This window comes from Desmodus rotundus, chromosome 1 (assembly GCF_022682495.2).
Source record: "Desmodus rotundus isolate HL8 chromosome 1, HLdesRot8A.1, whole genome shotgun sequence".
In the NCBI taxonomy this organism is placed as follows: domain Eukaryota; kingdom Metazoa; phylum Chordata; class Mammalia; order Chiroptera; family Phyllostomidae; genus Desmodus; species Desmodus rotundus.
The window spans coordinates 166969267-166986441 of record NC_071387.1 but is presented as its reverse complement, the minus strand read 5'-3'; the positions used below and the strand labels follow the sequence as shown (position 1 = coordinate 166986441).

At 40.5% G+C, this 17175-nt stretch overlaps 1 protein-coding gene across 7 annotated transcripts in view; it reads left to right on the top strand.

The window, feature by feature from the left end:
* Positions 1-17175, top strand: part of ARHGEF28 (Rho guanine nucleotide exchange factor 28) — a 278654-nt gene that overhangs the window by 212120 nt on the left and 49359 nt on the right. For all 7 annotated transcript variants that reach the window (XM_045197846.2, XM_045197847.2, XM_024563496.3 and 4 more), the window contains 8 exons: positions 88-232; positions 320-441; positions 1669-1809; positions 4651-4898; positions 6155-6277; positions 7509-7626; positions 11975-12229; positions 13798-13874. In XM_045197846.2, the coding sequence (XP_045053781.2) occupies positions 88-232; positions 320-441; positions 1669-1809; positions 4651-4898; positions 6155-6277; positions 7509-7626; positions 11975-12229; positions 13798-13874 (1229 nt within the window). The remainder of the gene's footprint in view (positions 1-87; positions 233-319; positions 442-1668; positions 1810-4650; positions 4899-6154; positions 6278-7508; positions 7627-11974; positions 12230-13797; positions 13875-17175) is intronic.

Genomic DNA, 17175 nt, shown 5'->3' with positions numbered 1-17175 from the left:
TTCAGCTTTCTGGCTTTTAGGTGACTGCCTGTACTTGTAATTACTGCCATCTATGAAAATGCATGAAGTATCCATTCCGATTTCCAGATTCTTCATTTAGAGACGTCCCACTGCCTGGTCTTCCCTTGCACCCTTCTTCCTCTATGCCAATTGGATTGCCCACTGGGAGGAAGGACGCTGCGGGGCAGGTCCATTCGTTGTCCAGAAGTGTTCCAGGCACCACCTTGGACAGGTAAGGCTCAGCGCTGTTTTACATCCTCACATCTCAGAGCCACTCGCCGCTGAGCTAACTCTTCTCCTCCCCTCCCTCCAACTTCAGGAGGTCAGGGACACCCTTGGAGGCTGAGACTGACGGGAACCCCTGGAGAAACAGGTCTCATTCTGATGAGCTTTTACAGTCCATGGGCTCGTCTCCCTCCACAGATTCCTTCTTAATGGAAGGTGAGAAAAAGATGCGTTTGCAGGTACTGTGTTTCTGTGAGCATTTGTCAAAAGGAATGTTTTCTAAAGGATATAAGGTTGAAAATATTCTTTGTTCTTTTGAAAAGAATTCTGTTTCATGGTGTCTCTTTGGTATGGCTTCTTCTGATTAAAAAAAAAAAAAAGAAAGAAAGAAAATTTGGCCCAAAGAAGACTTCCATAGAGTGATCAAGGAAATGTGATGGTTTTTTTTAATGGACATATGTTGTAAACATAATGAAGAGAATGACATGCACTATATGTTTGTTATTCTTTCAAGAAGTTTTACAGCTGTTAATGAATTGAAATAGGATTACATATTAAAAATATATATTTCAGTTAGTGAAAAAAGGACCTACTTGGAACTCTGAGATATTTATCCCCATCTGTTGCCTCCTACTTCTAGGGGAATAAGAGCATTTTTAAAGAGCATATTTTGTAGGCTAGGACTTAATCTGGGGAATTGCTTATTGGATCCAAGTTGTATCAGTAAGCGAAAGAAACTGAATGAAAGGAGAGTAGTGACAAGAGAAAGGAGAGAACTTTGCCCCAGGAATCTCTTTCCTGTATTCTGCACTTAACCCTTTATACTCTTTGTCATATCATCTTTATTGCTCTGAGCTGGAATCATTCTCAGGAGTGCTGTTTGGACACATAGAATTTAGTTTTCCTGAAGGGTGTGTATGTGTGTGTGTGTGTGTGTGTGTGTGTGTGTGTGTTGTCAGATTCCCTCAGAAAAGTCTGTAACCACTTGTGACTCCAAGTCCTCACCATGCTTCATGTTGATATTAAGGACAGCAAGCCAAGTACAGAGCTAATCAAGTGGACAAGTACAAAATTCACATTTGAGTAAAGAGTGCAAAATAGCCTGGGGCAAAAGAAATCAGTGTGTTCAAGAGTCTGTACGCACATTGTAGACTCTGAAGGTTACCAAAAGTAAAACTAAAATAGAGCAAGCCGAAATAAACAAACAAAAGAATCTTCAAATGTCCTTTTTTGGCATATACACAATCACTGTTTTAATATCTGATTCTTCTTTGCTTTTGTGAGTGCAGTCTTGGTTTTGATATCAACAGTATTTTGGCTTAGTTGTTTCGATGTTCAGAGAACGTTTATTTAGTGTGATGAAGCCATAAACATGGGGACTCGTGTGGGTCTGTTTGTGTTTCACGTGTTACTCTACTTCGGACTTTTCTAAAAACACTTTAGATGTCATGGATTCCTCTCTGTGGAGTGACCTCAGCAGTGATGCCCAGGAGTTCGAAGCAGAATCTTGGAGTCTTGTGGTGGACCCCTCGTTTTGCAGTAGGCAGGACAAGGATGTCATCAAAAGACAGGATGTCATCTTTGGTAAGTTTTTCAGATATGCTCCTTGGGATGAAGCAGTGCCCTATAGAGGAAGAAACCTAGAATCTGAAACATTGAGACCTGGGTTCAAATCCCACTTCTACCATTTGCTAGTGACTTGATCTTGGGCAAGTTGTTTAACTCACCTGGACCTCAGTTTCTCTCTGTAAAGTGGGGAATAATGATACTCGGGTTTAAAATGTGAGAATGAAGTGAGGCATTGTATGTACCTGGTGCAAAGCAGATTTCATTTCTCACCCCTTTTCAAGTATTCTTAGGCATGACCTGTACACTTCCAGCTCTGCTATTAAAGGAATCGCAGTAAAGTTTCACGTGTGTTGATGTAGGATGGACAGGGCTGATGCATAAATGACTCTGTAGTTTGCTGGCACACACCAGAGGTGGCCGTTCTTATAGACCGCAGTGGGACTGGCAGCACCTGGGTCAGGGCCGTGCATGATAGATGCTGCATTCCTGCATGTGGAGTTCAACTCTGGTGACATGTCACCCTTTCGTGCTGCTTGGGGTGCAGGCAGTCTGAATCTGGGGAAGTTCAGTCATCTACTAGTTGGGAAAAAATGATGTTTAAAAAATTTTCAGATACAAAGTAGATGCTAAATAGTGGCTCCAAGAAGACACCTTATTTGAGAGATAAGACTGGCTCTTAGTTTTAGCCGATCCTGTGTATAGACAGGCCTTGGAGATATGTCCAGTTCAGCCCCAGACCCTCACAAAGAAAGCAAGTATCGCAATAAAGTGACTCACGCTTTTCTTTGCTGGTGGAGGGTCTCGCCTTCAGTCTGTAATACATGCACAATAAAAAAGGCATGCCTGAATGCACAAATGGCCGGAAAAGTCCATTGGCAGGTGAGGACCCCTTCTCGCCCGGGCGGGGCGGCGGCTGTCGGGTCAGGCGAGGTGATGTGCAGGCACACTCTGAGGCCTGCCCAGAGCCGCGTCAGTGGGAGTTACTTGGGAAAGGAAGGAGCTGTCCCCTTTAGTATTTCTCATGCAGTTTATATTATACTGTGATTTTTCTTCATTTGTCTTTTGATTTCATGTATTACTAAAAATAACCTGACCCATTTTGTAGGAATTTATCATGGAGGGTGGTTCACAGCATGAGCTTTTGTGTCAGAGAAGCTTGGGTTCTGGGGAGATTCCTTCACCTTCTTCTTGTCTCTCTTTTCACAATGAAGGAGATCATTTCTGTGGGGGGGCGGTCAAAATGGATAAATGGATTAAAGGGTTAAATTAAATGATACAGGTACGTGTTTAGCACTAAATCATGGTAAGAAATAATTTAAAGTTAGTGGCTTCCCAATTAAAGAGATTTTTGTTTGTGATTAACAAAAAGTTGCGTTTACATTTGTTTGCCCTCCATGGCTGACATTTTAGATTCTTTTTCAAAACATGTGGCTTTGGAAATACTAATCTAGGACTTCTGGTGCTCCCACAAGTTGTGGATTACTAGTTTCTCTCACAATGCATTTTTAAAATTGAGATTTAATTCGCACACCATTAAGTTTTCTCCTGTATAGTGGGCCTAGTGGTTTTTAGTATAGTCACAAAGTCGTGCGGCCCTCAGATGCCATCTAACCCCAGACCATTTTTATCACTCCACAAGAAACTGCGTCCATTAGTAGTCACTCCCCACCCCCCTCCCACGTAACCCCTGGCAACCACTAGTCTACTGTCTGTTTCTATGAATTTGCTTGTTCTGGACGTGTTATATATAAATGGCATCATACACTACAAGGTTCTTTGTGACTGTTTTCACTTAGCATCAGGTTTTCAAGATTCATTCATGTTGTAGTATGTATCAGTCTCTGTTCCTTTTTATAGCTAAATATTTCTTCATATAAATATATCACATTTGTTCATCTAATCATTAGTTGTTGGATATTTGGGGTTGTTTCCATTTTGGGGGCCATATGGTAACTTTCGAGGAACTGCCAGGCTATTTTGCATTCCCACTGGCGGCGTATGGGGGTTCTGACTCTCCACACCATCCCCTCCCCAGCACTTCCTTATTGTGCATCTCTTCAATGCAGTTATTCTAGGGTGCGCGAAGTGGTGTCTGTCTGCGGTTTTGGTTGTGTTTCCTCGACAGCTAATGATGTGTTTATTGGCCACTTGTATAGAAACGTCTGTTCAACTATTTCGCCTGTTTTTGAAGTGGGTTTTTGTTGTTGTTGTGAGAGTTCTTAATGTATTCTGGACATAAGTCCCTTACTAGATATATGACTTGTAATTACATTTTCTCCCATTCTATGGGTTGTCTTTTTACTTTGTCAATGATGTCCCTTGACCACAAGACCCTGTTTTCACCTGGAGATAGTGGGATTTTAGAGGCAGATCCAGGAATAGAAAGGACCTACTGTTGTCTGCTTTGAGGAACTTTATTGTATTTAATTCAATTTAATTCACCAAATCAATTGTATTCCTACTCAATGCAAAAAAATAAAAAATAAAAAAACCCCCAAAAAACCCAAAAAGCAAAACAGAAAAACCCAAACAAACTAAGTTTTATTTTATAGAGCACTCACAGGAGAATAAGACCTGGTTCCTGGCTGAAGCCACGTAAAGATGCTAGCTAGTTACGAGATTTACCGATACATTGGATTCTTCTATATTGGACTTGACTTACATGCATCCTCATATCTGGAAAAAATGTCAACTAATTTAAGCTTACGTTAATGTTTAATTGATGCTTTTGTAGTGGAAGGAGGTTATTTTTAAACATTTCCTCTTTTTAATTTGTGCAACCTGTAATATTTAGCTACTAATTTAGGTCAGCAGGGATCATTGTTTTTAAAGGCTTGTTTCTGCTCACATTTTCAGAGCTAATGCAAACAGAAATGCATCACATCCAGACCCTGTTCATCATGTCGGAGATCTTCAGGAAGGGGATGAAAGAGGAGCTGCAGCTTGACCACAGCACTGTGGATAAGATCTTCCCCTGTTTGGATGAGTTACTCGAGATTCATAGACATTTCTTCTATAGCATGAAGGAGCGGAGGCAGGAGTCCTGTGCTGACAATGACAGGAATTTTGTCATTAACCGAATTGGAGATATTCTAGTACAACAGGTAAGACAGGTTTAAAGGCCCTAACCTCAAAAACCGAAAGGTTTGCAGGCTCTCTATAGTATTAAAAGCTTATGGAGAACTGGAATTGATTTCATTTTGATTGACAGATGGTTTGCATTGGTTTTCTTTCATTTGATGTTGGTTTGCATGACTGAGGCCTGAGAGCTTTCACTAGTCATTGGCTGGCTCCACTGTGTCACAGCACGTGACTGGATCATTGCCCTGTCACCACCTCAACCAGCAGTCACAGCCAGAAAGAAATTCTCTTAGGAAAGTTCTACTTAAACTTCTTACGGTGATGGCTCTCCAATAACTACTGCTCCCCCCGTGGGCAATAATCGTCTCACCATCTCTAAGACAAGCTCATTTCAGGAGGAGTGGCGCAGACCTGTTACCATCACAGCCCTAGAGTTAATGCCTGGGAGACAGAGATTTTTCTATAGATCAAGCTTATTGAAATATCTATCCCCATCTCTCTTTCTCTCCATCAGTTATCATTTGCATCTCAGTTATTCATCTTTCTCTTTCATCTTGGCTAACGATTCCCTGCCTCTTGATCCATTTGTGATGTGCTGTCGGAAATCAAATTCGAGACTGAGAGCTGAGTCCATGGACAGGATCAGGTAGCCAGGGTAAATGCCAGCCAGCAAGAGCGCCCTTCCTGAGGACCCCCAAGGGTCGCCATATAACCTTTTCTTTAATCTATATAGATATTCAAACTGTGAACTGAAATGAAAAAGTTGCACAGACACTAAAAAAGAATAAAGTATATCAAAGGTTTTTCATTTGGCTATTTGATGATTGATTTAGTTCAATATAGCATAATCACATTAGGTTGCTGTCTTCCCTTTACCTCTTGATTACTTCCTTTTATTTTGGTTTGAAAAGTACTTGGGGAAGAGAAGTGATTGCGTTCAGAAGGTCTATGACGTTTGTTCTTTTTTTAGTACTGTGAATAGTTTATTTGCTCATATGCCATGAAAAGACCAGAAAAATAACATAAGCTGCTTTTATAAAACATAATATTGCTAAGAAGTGGACCCATTAATAGACAGAACCTACAAATATTATTGTCTATTTGTAGATTAATAAATAGGCAATTATCTTAACATATGTTCATCAGCATTGAGCTTTGGAAACCATGATGTTTATTCTTTATTTGCAAAAAATGTATACAAATATATGAAAAGTGCATTTTCCATTTAGTGTTTGGAAATGACTCAATTTATAAACCATCATTGAAATGTTATTTTCAGTTTTCAGAAGAAAATGCAAATAAAATGAAGAAAATATATGGAGAATTCTGTAGCCATCACAAAGAAGCAGTTAGCCTATTTAAAGAACTCCAGCAGAATAAAAAGTTTCAGAATTTTATTAAGGCAAGTATCTCCAAACTGTTGCACAGCGGTAAACCAGGGTGGGAAAACGGCTCATGCTTATTTCTTATATGATCTAAGTTTCACTTCTAGGTGCTGGTGCTGTTTTTCAGGGGAAGGAGAAGGAAATACTAATAGGTTTGTGGCCAAAATGGAAAGTCCTTTTTTTTTGTATTAGTAAAATATTTCTTCCAAATCATTTTCTTTTATACTTATATTTGTGAAGTCATGTCCTCCAAGTTTATGAGCATCTTTGTAATATCCTGTGAAGCTATTTCATGCCCTGACAAATTATAAATCAGAAGAATCAGTAAAAATAAAGATAGGACCCCTCCACTCCCACGGGATTAGTTTGAAGCAAATCAATGACTCGTATCATTTCATATGTATCTCTAAACAATATGATATCTCTTTAAAAATTACAATATTATCATACTTAGATGAATTAACACTAATTCTTTAATATTTTCCAACAGCTGGCCAGTATTCAAATTTCCCCAGTCATTTCATAAAATTGAATTCTTTAAATCAGGATCTGTCCAAAGTTCACAATTATAAAAAAGATATAAGAGAGTTATATCTTTTTAAATCTCTTTAAACTTAAATATTCCCTTTCCCTTTTTTGCATCATATTTATTTTTTAAAGAAATTTGTCTTTTAGCATTTCATGGATCTAATTTTTTAAATCCACTATTTAAATAATTCTAACAGATTCACCTCCTTTTTTCCTCCCCACATACATGTATTGTATATTGAGAACTTGAAAACTTAAATAATACTTTGAGATTTTTAGGAACAAGTTGCCCTGATTAGAGGGAACTTTAAGTTCTATGATGAATAATAACACATAAAAGAGTAAAAGTTGTTGGAAAAACACAGTTAACTGCAAACTCATACTCAAAATCTAACTATGATTTCTGAGCATTTTTCGAAAGTTTTGCTGTTCATGAATCTACCACTTCCAAGTACTGGAATTTACTCACTTTTGGAATTAACTACAAATACATCAGAGCAACGTAAAACTTCCTGAAGTCTTGGAGAGCCGGGCTATTGCAGTCAGTGACTGAGTGTACGATGTCATGACCGGGCATCGTTTTGATTAATGATGTCGTATGTTGTATTGTGTCTGACTGGAGGTATGCTGTAGCAGGTTCTTTGTATTGTTAAATTCACTCCTATAAAGAAAGTGCAAATAGAGTTGGTGAATATAAAAAATGTATCTATATTTTTTAAGCTCCGAAATAGTAATCTTTTGGCTCGACGTCGAGGAATTCCAGAATGTATCCTGCTAGTCACTCAGCGCATCACGAAATACCCCGTGTTAGTGGAGAGGATATTGCAGTACACAAAGGGTGAGTGACGGCTTCTGGGGCAAATATTTGCCTCTTCCTTTAGTTTGAAATGTACCTGAGCTGTTGTAAAGGGCTGGAAATGCTTGTGGCCTCTAATTCATAGAGATATTCATTATGGAAAAACTGTTAAAGCCTTAGGAATTAAGATCTATTTTGAAAAGTTATCTTTCATAATGGGGCTTGGCCAATAGCCTGAAGTCCTCCAAGCAGCCCAACCAGTCAGGCTCCTTCAGAATTTGACCTTACCTTTCCCTTCTACAGTTTCTTGATATCCAGACCTTCTTAATACCTTGTCATCCTTGTCTTCCTACTACCTCCCCAGCAGTCTGATGAAACACATGTGATTGATCCTAGCAACAAATGTCAGCTCTCCAAAGCAACGAATTGTTAGATTGACAGTGCTTTATGAAGGAGCTGTTTTTGACCCTGTCAATTTATTAAGTTCCAGGGAGTAACATCCAGGCATCCTTTGGGGAGCCATTAATGCACATGACCAGACTGTAAGCTCTCGGAGGGATGTAGAAGGCTTCTGTCTGGTTCACAACCGGATCTTCAATGCCTACTGCAGTGGCTGGTATAGAATAGCCTATCAATAAACACACACATGTCATTGCGATGAATGAATAAATAAAAATGCCTCTTCTGCAAGCTAGCTTATTGATCTCAGGTTTATTATTATCGGGGGCTAGTGTGTTATGTGAACAGGGACTTGGGTTTGGAATTGTGTAAACTTGCATTGCTGCTGCATGTATTTGTTTCTGCCGTTTATTAGTTGGACAAGTTAATTAAATGAGCCTCAGTTTTCTCTACTACCAAGGAAGAATAATAATCCTTATCCTGTGGAATTGTTGTGAGGATTAAGTGAGATTGTCTCAGAAAATGCCCCGTGCAGAAATTGCCTGGTGTAAACAAGGTACTCAGGAAGTGGAAGCTGCTTTCATTATCTTTATTGACCTGGAGATAATTAAAAAGACACCATTTTCATTAAGATGCCATGTAAGATCAATGAGATCTTATATGCCTACTCTAAAAAAAGTCGACTTCTCACATCCTTTTTCTGAGAAGGACTCTAAGTGAGTAGCATCTGTTCCTTGCGTCCCATTCTTATTGCTCCTTGTGATATAACATAAAAGGAAAAGCGAGCACAGTATGCAGAGACAAGCCCCATAAATTTTGTTTTCAGGAAAAGAATGAAAACAAAATCAAGACTTTCAGCTTGTATTATTTTCATATTCTCCTAAGCTTAATACAGTACTTCAAAGACTTAAAGTTTGCCAGTTGTATTAGGTCAGCTCCAAGAATCATTCCATGCCAGATTCATGGTGGAATGAACAGCAGTTGCCTACGGTGTGCCAGACGATAATGAAGACACCTGGCTCCTCACACACAGCTGTCTGGGGCTGTGGACACCACCTCCTTAGGCCACACTCTACCAATGGCCAGCTCTCTCTGGCTGCTGGGGACATGGTTCACAGCGTTCCCAGTAGTGCTTCTCAAACTGTATTAGGAATTACCTGGGGGTCTTGTTTAGGTGTAGATTCTGATTTGGTAGGGCTGAGGCAGAACCCAAGGGGAGGATTTTTAACAATACTCCGGGGGAGGGGGCTGATGCTCCTATACTTCGAGTAGCAAGCTATCGTAAGACACTAATTTGTCTCTGAAAGTCAGAAGACTTTGAGCTTTTTCTTGGCCTTACCCCAAGTCACCTTGTAAACTCAGCTTTGACTTTCTCTACTCAACTTCCCTATTTGTGAAAAGTGCTCTTTAGAAAGAAGAACTTTCTTGGGGGTGCTGCTCAGTGGCCAGAAGGTGTAGTAAAATAGTGAGGAGTATTCTTCCCTGGGCAGTGGGAAGGAATTGTCCTTGTTACACAGGAGTGTCTGGGTCTGCCCCGTGAGGCTCTCTGACAGACCCTCAAATATCATATTTAAGACATTTGGGACTTGAGGAGCGTAGACCCTTTGGAGGACGGCGCTCATTCCACTTGACTGCTCTTCCTGCATGTTTATTTCTGCTGCTCTAGGCTCTGGAGAAACTTTTATATCTCTGCCAATTTTTGTCATATTTTAGCACCTTCTAATCTCCTGAAACATTCCCCTTCAGTTCCATTTGCCTCAATAGACATCAAGTAGGTGGTTTTTTAAATCCTCAAATATAGAAAATAGCTACAGTCAGTATCATCCGAAGTTTCAGGAGGCTGTTCCAGAAAGTCCCCCAGAGATTTTGCTTAAGATAATCCAGAGATAAGAGGAGGTGGTCACAGTGAAGGCAGTCCTGAGAGGGAAGTTTATAGGGACACAGGCCTACCTAAAAAAGCTAGAAACATTTCAAATAAACTTAAACCCTACATCTACAAGAACTGGAGAAACAACAAACGAAGCCCAGAGAGAGTAAAAGGAAGGAAATGATCAAAATCAGAGCAGAATTAAATGACATACAGATTAAAAGAATAATTCAAAGGATGAATAAATCCAGGAGGTGGTTCTTTGAAAAGATAAACAAAATCGACAAGCCTTTAACTAGACTCATCAAGAAAGAAAAAGAGAGGGCCCAAATAAATAAAATCAGAAATGAAAGAGGAGAAATTACAACTGATACCACAGAAATGTAAAGGATTGTAAGAAATTACTACAAACAACTATATGCCAAGAAATTTGAAAACCTGGGTGAAATGGACAAATTTCTACAAAAATATAATCTTCCAAAACTGAATGAAGAAGAATTAACATAATCAAAATGTCCATATTATCCAAAGCAATTTATAGATTCAATGGAATCCCTATTAAAATACCAATGACATATTTCACAGATATAGAACAAACATTTTGGGAATTTATATGGAACAATAAATGACCCAGAATAGTTGCAGCAATTTTGAGAAAGAAGAACAAAGCAGGAGGGATCGCAATACCTGATATCAAACTATACTTCAAGGCCACGGTAATCAAAACAGTCTGATACTGGCATAAGAACAGACACATAGATCAATGGGACAGAATGGAGAGCCCAGAAATAAACCCATGTCTCTATGGTCAATCAATATTTGACAAAGAGGGCATGAGCACACGATGGAGTAAAAATAGTCTCTTCAACAAATGGTATTGGGAGATCTGGACAGCTACATGAAAAAAAAATGAAACTTGACTACAAATTTGCACCATACACATAAATAAACTCAAGATGGATAAAAGACTTAAATGTAAGTCATGACATCATCAACGTCCTAGAAAAGATAGGCAGGAAAATCTCAGATATTCCATGCAGCAATATTTTCACTGATATGTCTGCTAGAACAAAGGACATAAAGGAAAGAATAAACAAATGGGACTTCATCTAATTTAAAAGCTTCTGCATGGCTAAAGAAAACATCAGCAAGATGAAAAGGGAACCAACCATATGGGAAAATATGTTTGCCAATGATACTTCAGATGAGGGTTTACAGATTTACAAATATGTAAAGAACTCACATGACTCCACTCCAGGAAGACAAACAATCCACGTAAAAAATGGGCAAAGAACCTGAACAGACACTTCTCTAAGGAGGACATACAGAGGGCCCAGAGACATGTGAAAGGATGCTCAGCATCACTAGCCATCAGAGAGATGCAAATGAAAACCAGAATGAGATACCACTTCACACTGGTGAGAGTGGCATCATAAACAAATCAACAAACTACAAGTGCTGGAGAGGTTGTGGAGAAAAGGGAACCCTAATAATTTTGAGTATTAATTTTATGGAGGGAGGAATCCAGGAAAGCAACTGAGTGTGAGGCCCATTCAGGGCACCCTGAAGTTCGAATTTATGAAAGGGCTAATGAGGACCTGTGTTTGGTTGAGTCCTTAGGAACTTGGTGTGGGGATTACCTTATCACTGTGTCTGGGATGGCAGAAGGGAGGCCTAAGTTAGCATACACGGTGGGGCAAAATCCGGTTTACAGTTGTATGGGAACCACAGGGCTTACTTTGTACTGTTATTTATTAAATACTGTATGACTTCCATATGCATGGACACCTGTACACCCACTGCTCCTCACCCGGTATAGAGGGCGTGCCCTGCTCTGGGGGGAAGGTCCAACCAGTCCCTAGAAACCAGACTTCCTATTTTCACAGTGTTTCAGCTGAAGCGCATCTGATAAGCAAATCTTTTCTAATTAAATCTTTTACGGGTTCTTTTGGGAGGATGGGTGCATGGTGATAACGTGGTATTTGAGTTTAGTCCAACATTTTTCTTATGAGATTTTTGCTCTCTGGATGACACATTTAACTGTATTTAACACTGTAGAAAAAGATTGCCTTCCTTAGCCCTCTGCTTATTGTATAATGTTCTTCCTTTCTTCTTCCCATGCAGAAAAAACAGAAGAACATAAAGACTTATGTAAAGCTCTTTGCTTAATTAAAGACATGATTGCAGCAGTGGATTTAAAAGTCAGCGAGTATGAGAAAAACCAAAAATGGCTTGAGATCCTAAGTAAGATCGAAAACAAAACATACACAAAGCTCAAGAATGGCCACGTGTTCAGGAAGCAGGCGCTGATAAGCAAAGAAAGGACTCTGTTGTATGACGGCCTTGTTTTTTGGAAAACTGCTACGGGCCGTTTCAAAGGTACTATAATCCAACGGACTTTTTTTTCACACATGTATCTCCTTTTTTTTTTTCACACATGTTATTCGTTTAACAAAGGGCAGATTTTCTAAAGAAACCTGGTTCAGAGATGTAGCCACACACACAAACTCTGGGTCAGTGGAAGAATTCTTGTAGGACCGAGGTGTGCACTTCCATAGGCAATGTAGCCAATGCAACAGATCTTTGGTGGCAGTTTGCTGCTCTAAGCAAAAAGCCGCCACATGTATTTTATGAATGCACAAGTGTGTGATGCTGGAATCAAAGGAACTGAAAATGCTGCTCATGGTTGGCACAGAAGTATTAATCTGGCAAATGTGTATTTAAAGTGAGGCGGTACACCTGCACACCTGGAGTTGCTGTGTGCCCCCCCAGCTCCACACTGGCAGACCTCCTGGGGGGGGAAATGACCTCTGAATGTCATCTTTGTTGCCCAGTGATACACTGTGTAGACATGTTTACAATGTGCAAATGCTTCCTCAGTGCTGTTATTTGCTAGTGGGCATCAACTTGATTCTGGGTCTAAAACAGTTTATTTGGATGCTTAAGGGCTGATTCTGTAGCAAGCATGTTGCCTGATCTAGGCATTCTCAACCCTGACCACACTCTAGAATCACCTCTGGAGCTTCAGAAATTTACAACTGCTCGTCTCCTCCCAGAAATTCTGAGTGTATCGGTCTGGGGATGAAGCTCAAGTATAGGGATGCTCAACAGCTCCCACGTGAGCCTGCTGTGCAGCCAGGTTAAGAACTTCTGGTCTGTCCTCCTTGTTTTTAACACATCTTAACATCCTTAGGTAAGCACTGGGAGGTTGTTGAGTCCAGCGGAGGATGGTCATGTTTTGGTGGTGGTGCCACCAATGACCGAAATGGTAGTTGTCGATCAGCAACTCGCCGTGTTGCAACTAAACGTTACCTCAATTAGAATATTAACCAACGTAAAATATGAAGCACAGTCTGTAGATCCTATGTGTCCAAGTCGTTTGCTCTTTATCCATGTCACAGAATCACTAGTTTGCTAACTCTGTGTCAGAATGGTTAGTGTGTAGTAAAGATGGTTCTTGTGCACAGTTTGTAAGAGAAGTATCAGATCTCAAACTTCCTCAGATCCAGATGGAACAAAATAGCAGATTTTTATATATATAATTCAGGGCAGAAACTGTTTTCTAGCATTTTTTAGTTAAACATCTTTTATTCCCTAGAAAGGTAAGGGCTTGCTCCTGTCTATTAAAACCTTTTTTCAATTGGTTGTTTTTCTTCCTTTTTATAAGCTACAACGTTAAATTTTGGGGGAGATTTAGCAACACTTACAGTTACACATATAAACATGCACATCTCATAAACACAGCTTATCTGTTAAGTTATCCATAAAAATATCTTCGGCTATCATAAAAGAGGCATTTTTATAAAAGTCTTATAATCAGACTAAATCTTAGTCTCTTGATTTCTAATAAATTTATTTAAATTTCAAATATGAAATCACAGTATTTAATGACGGCATTTGAACTGTGGTTTGCTTCATTAATACTAATGATGCTTTTTTCTTTGAAGATATCCTAGCTCTACTTCTAACCGACGTGCTGCTCTTTTTACAAGAGAAAGACCAGAAATACATCTTTGCAGCAGTTGTAAGTATATTACCATGTGATACATATTTTAAGTGGCTTAATCCCACATCTCTTTGAAAAAATACTTGAAATTCCTAGTCACGTTAAATAGTCATTGGCAAGAATAAGCCCCTGTTCTATTCCCATTGTAAGTAGTGATTGCAGTGTTTAGTAACAAGCGTCTGATTGGATTTAACTGGCAGGGTAAGTGGTGAGTTACCACAACCAGGACAGGCAGTTAGCTGGTTCAGCAGTTTAAGCAACTGTGAAAGTATTGAAGTCTATTGGTACTGGTTGGTGAATAGGCACTGCCTTAAGCTCCCTCCCCTCAGGTGACCCTCTGCCATCTCTTGACTTTCCAGCAACTCAGGTGTTAGTACTGGTCACGTCTGGCACCCTGCTCCCTGTACCCATCGGACGGGGCCTGCTCTGCCTGTTGCTAACCCCGTTCATACCTGTCATGACATTTCTTCTGTCCAACAAGGAAACATCACCCTGGTACCTGAAGTTTAAAGATTCTTTCTTGTTTCTACTATAATGGTTGCTCATTACTAAGGCTATTCATGTAACAGTTACCTCTACAGCATGCTATGTTAATCTTGCCAGCAGAGTTAGACTTAGATTAGCAGTGAAACCAGAGTTTTATAACATTACTTACACAGCATGTTGTGGTCCAGAATGACTCGCTTAAAGAAGGAAGATGTCATCAACTAACTCCTTGTCGCATCACGGAGCATCGGGCCCGTGAGAGGAGAGAATCTAAGATGTGGTACCAGTGTGGACGGTATAATGGTGTCTCTAAAATGCTAGCGATTGTCGTCTACTGACTGTCGGGTGTCCAGGTAGCATTAGTAGATATCAAATCCAGCTGGTTTTGGCAAATTCAAAGCATAATGAATTTTCTGCTACGCTGCTCAGAGTAAACAGGAAGCGTGCCTGCCCAGTGATGGTTCTGGGGAGGAAGAGGCTGGATCAATGCCTCACCTGACTGTCCATGCTTGTCAGGTTGGCGCAGTAGGCTCCTTCACCCCGTTCAGCACATTGCCTCTTGTCAGTACAGAGATGCAGGTTGTGTAAAGGTCAGAGATTCTTTCACAAAGCTACACCAGAGGATTGCAGGAGGCCTTAAACAATGGCCCTTTGGTCCATTGAAACTGTGTACTTGCAAATTTCACGGCAACCTACTGATTGGTCCAGCAACCCCTCTCTGCTGTTATTTGAGATGCTCTGGAAGAACACAGAGTAAGTAAGTGGGAAGGTGGGACCATTTTGTTTGGTCTGTGGGTTGGTGAGGGCCCAGCTGGAAGACAAAACAATTTACACCACATCTTTATAGAAACAGAGGTTCTTCAAAACCAAAGACCTAAAGGAGAAGCAAACCCTGTTTCTTGGGTGATATTATTGGCCAAACAAGCTGATGATGGACCAAGAATGAGGCACAGCATATATACCACGATTTTGTTTTCAAGGACAACAGAGCGCAGGGATTCAGATCAAGCTGCGCTACTTAACTTACAGCATGACTTCAGATATGGGTCTGTTCCTCTTATCTGACCTCTTGAAGAGTTATCTGTGCCTCCCATGGACCACACTCGCCGTTAAAGGGAACTGTAGGGATGCAGCCTACCAAATGCCGGGGTGAATGCAGCCACAACTCAGCTTCTCTTGGTAAAATGTGTCTGGCAATGGACAACAGTAAGACGATGCTGATACTGCTTCCTGAAGGTGTTAGCCTGGCATGTAGTTGCCTTCGTAAAGGCTAGCTAAGCCCTTGCTGACGTCAGGAAGCAAAAGAACAACCGTCATCCTTAAAGAGTCAAGTGCACCCTGTTGTTAAATCCTATCCTTTTTAGTTTCATCACATACCTTGAGCTGACACAGCCCAGGTATCATAGACATCTTGTAGTTGCTATCTTGAGGGAACTCGTGCGTCGGCCAGGGGTGTACAAATATATGGATTCGCTCGTTCTCACCTCAGTGTTTCAGGCAGTTGTCTCCATGCTAATACCCACAGTGAGATTCTCTGTCCCTTGTGCTATTACAGAAACTCCTTAAGTAAATGCTTGTTACATGTCACAGAAGACATGATGAATTTGGACATGGCCAGAAGATAAGCCGCTGAAGGTAGCAAAAGGGTGGAGTAGCTTCCCTAAAAGATAATTTTGTTTTTAAAGACGACTCAGCTGGAAATGGCAGTAGGACCCCAATACATGAAATGAGGAGGAAAAGGTAGATATGTTTACTAAATCCTGGAATACTGAGTCTAGGAGTATCTTAAATATCAAAGAAGGTCCCTTTAAAATGAATGGCCAATAAAACAGTGACCAAATCGATGTGCAAGTGTAAGTTCAAACCAGGAAGTGATACGCTATCACTGTGGAATCACCAAAAGAGTTACCCACTGGTGGAATCAGTCACTTCGCGGACTCACAAAGGATATAGCATCACAATGCGGCTAAAGGTAGCAGCTGCTTTTCCTCTCCCTTTGTGGCGGAGGTCTTCAGTCTAGCGCCTGCAGGGGTTGGGCAGGGATGTAAATGAGCGAACTACACCGGGCTTGGTGTCAAGGAGCAACAGAGAGGGGTAGGGACCGTAGTGAACTGGTGAGTACTGCCCTGTCCCAAAGAGAGCAGGGATCATGCAGATACAGTGTGTTTTTAAATGAGGATATGGGCCCAGGATTGTCAATTTTCTGCTTTCCCACAAATGTAGAAATCTAGAATTTTTAATGTGGAACTCCCTAATTTTTAAATGTTGACAACTATCCAGAAAAAAAATCCATTTTTAAAATGCTATAGCACAAACAAAGCATCTCTGCAGTCTGGGTTAGGCCTTTGCACCATCAGTTTTTGACATCGCATCTCCAAAGTAGGCATGTTACCTCCATTCCTAGAGATGTGGCTGGAATGGCTGATCATCTCTGGTGTTTGTGTGTGATTAGTGTGAATAACGATGGACAGATCCTTGATGCCTCCTGGTCTGATGCGATGTAGTTAATGCTACTTTCTACTCACTTACCTATTTTTCATTCTTAAAATACCTGACTCCACCCCTCCCCTCCTTTTACAACACTAACCAACTGGTTCAAATAATTTCCCTCTTGCTTGTGTCTTAAGCAATTCAACCTACTGTGCCTCTTTAAATGAAGAGGCTGTTTATATTGTAAGCTGAAGATGCTCAAACTGTGCATTGTAAGAGGGAAAGGAGATAGGGTCTTAGACAGTAGGTCTATAATCGAATGAGGGATAGTCCCAGTACTCAGGAGCTCTCCCTCACTAGAGATGGCCAGACTCGAAAAGCACAGCCACGGAGCTGCTTTGGC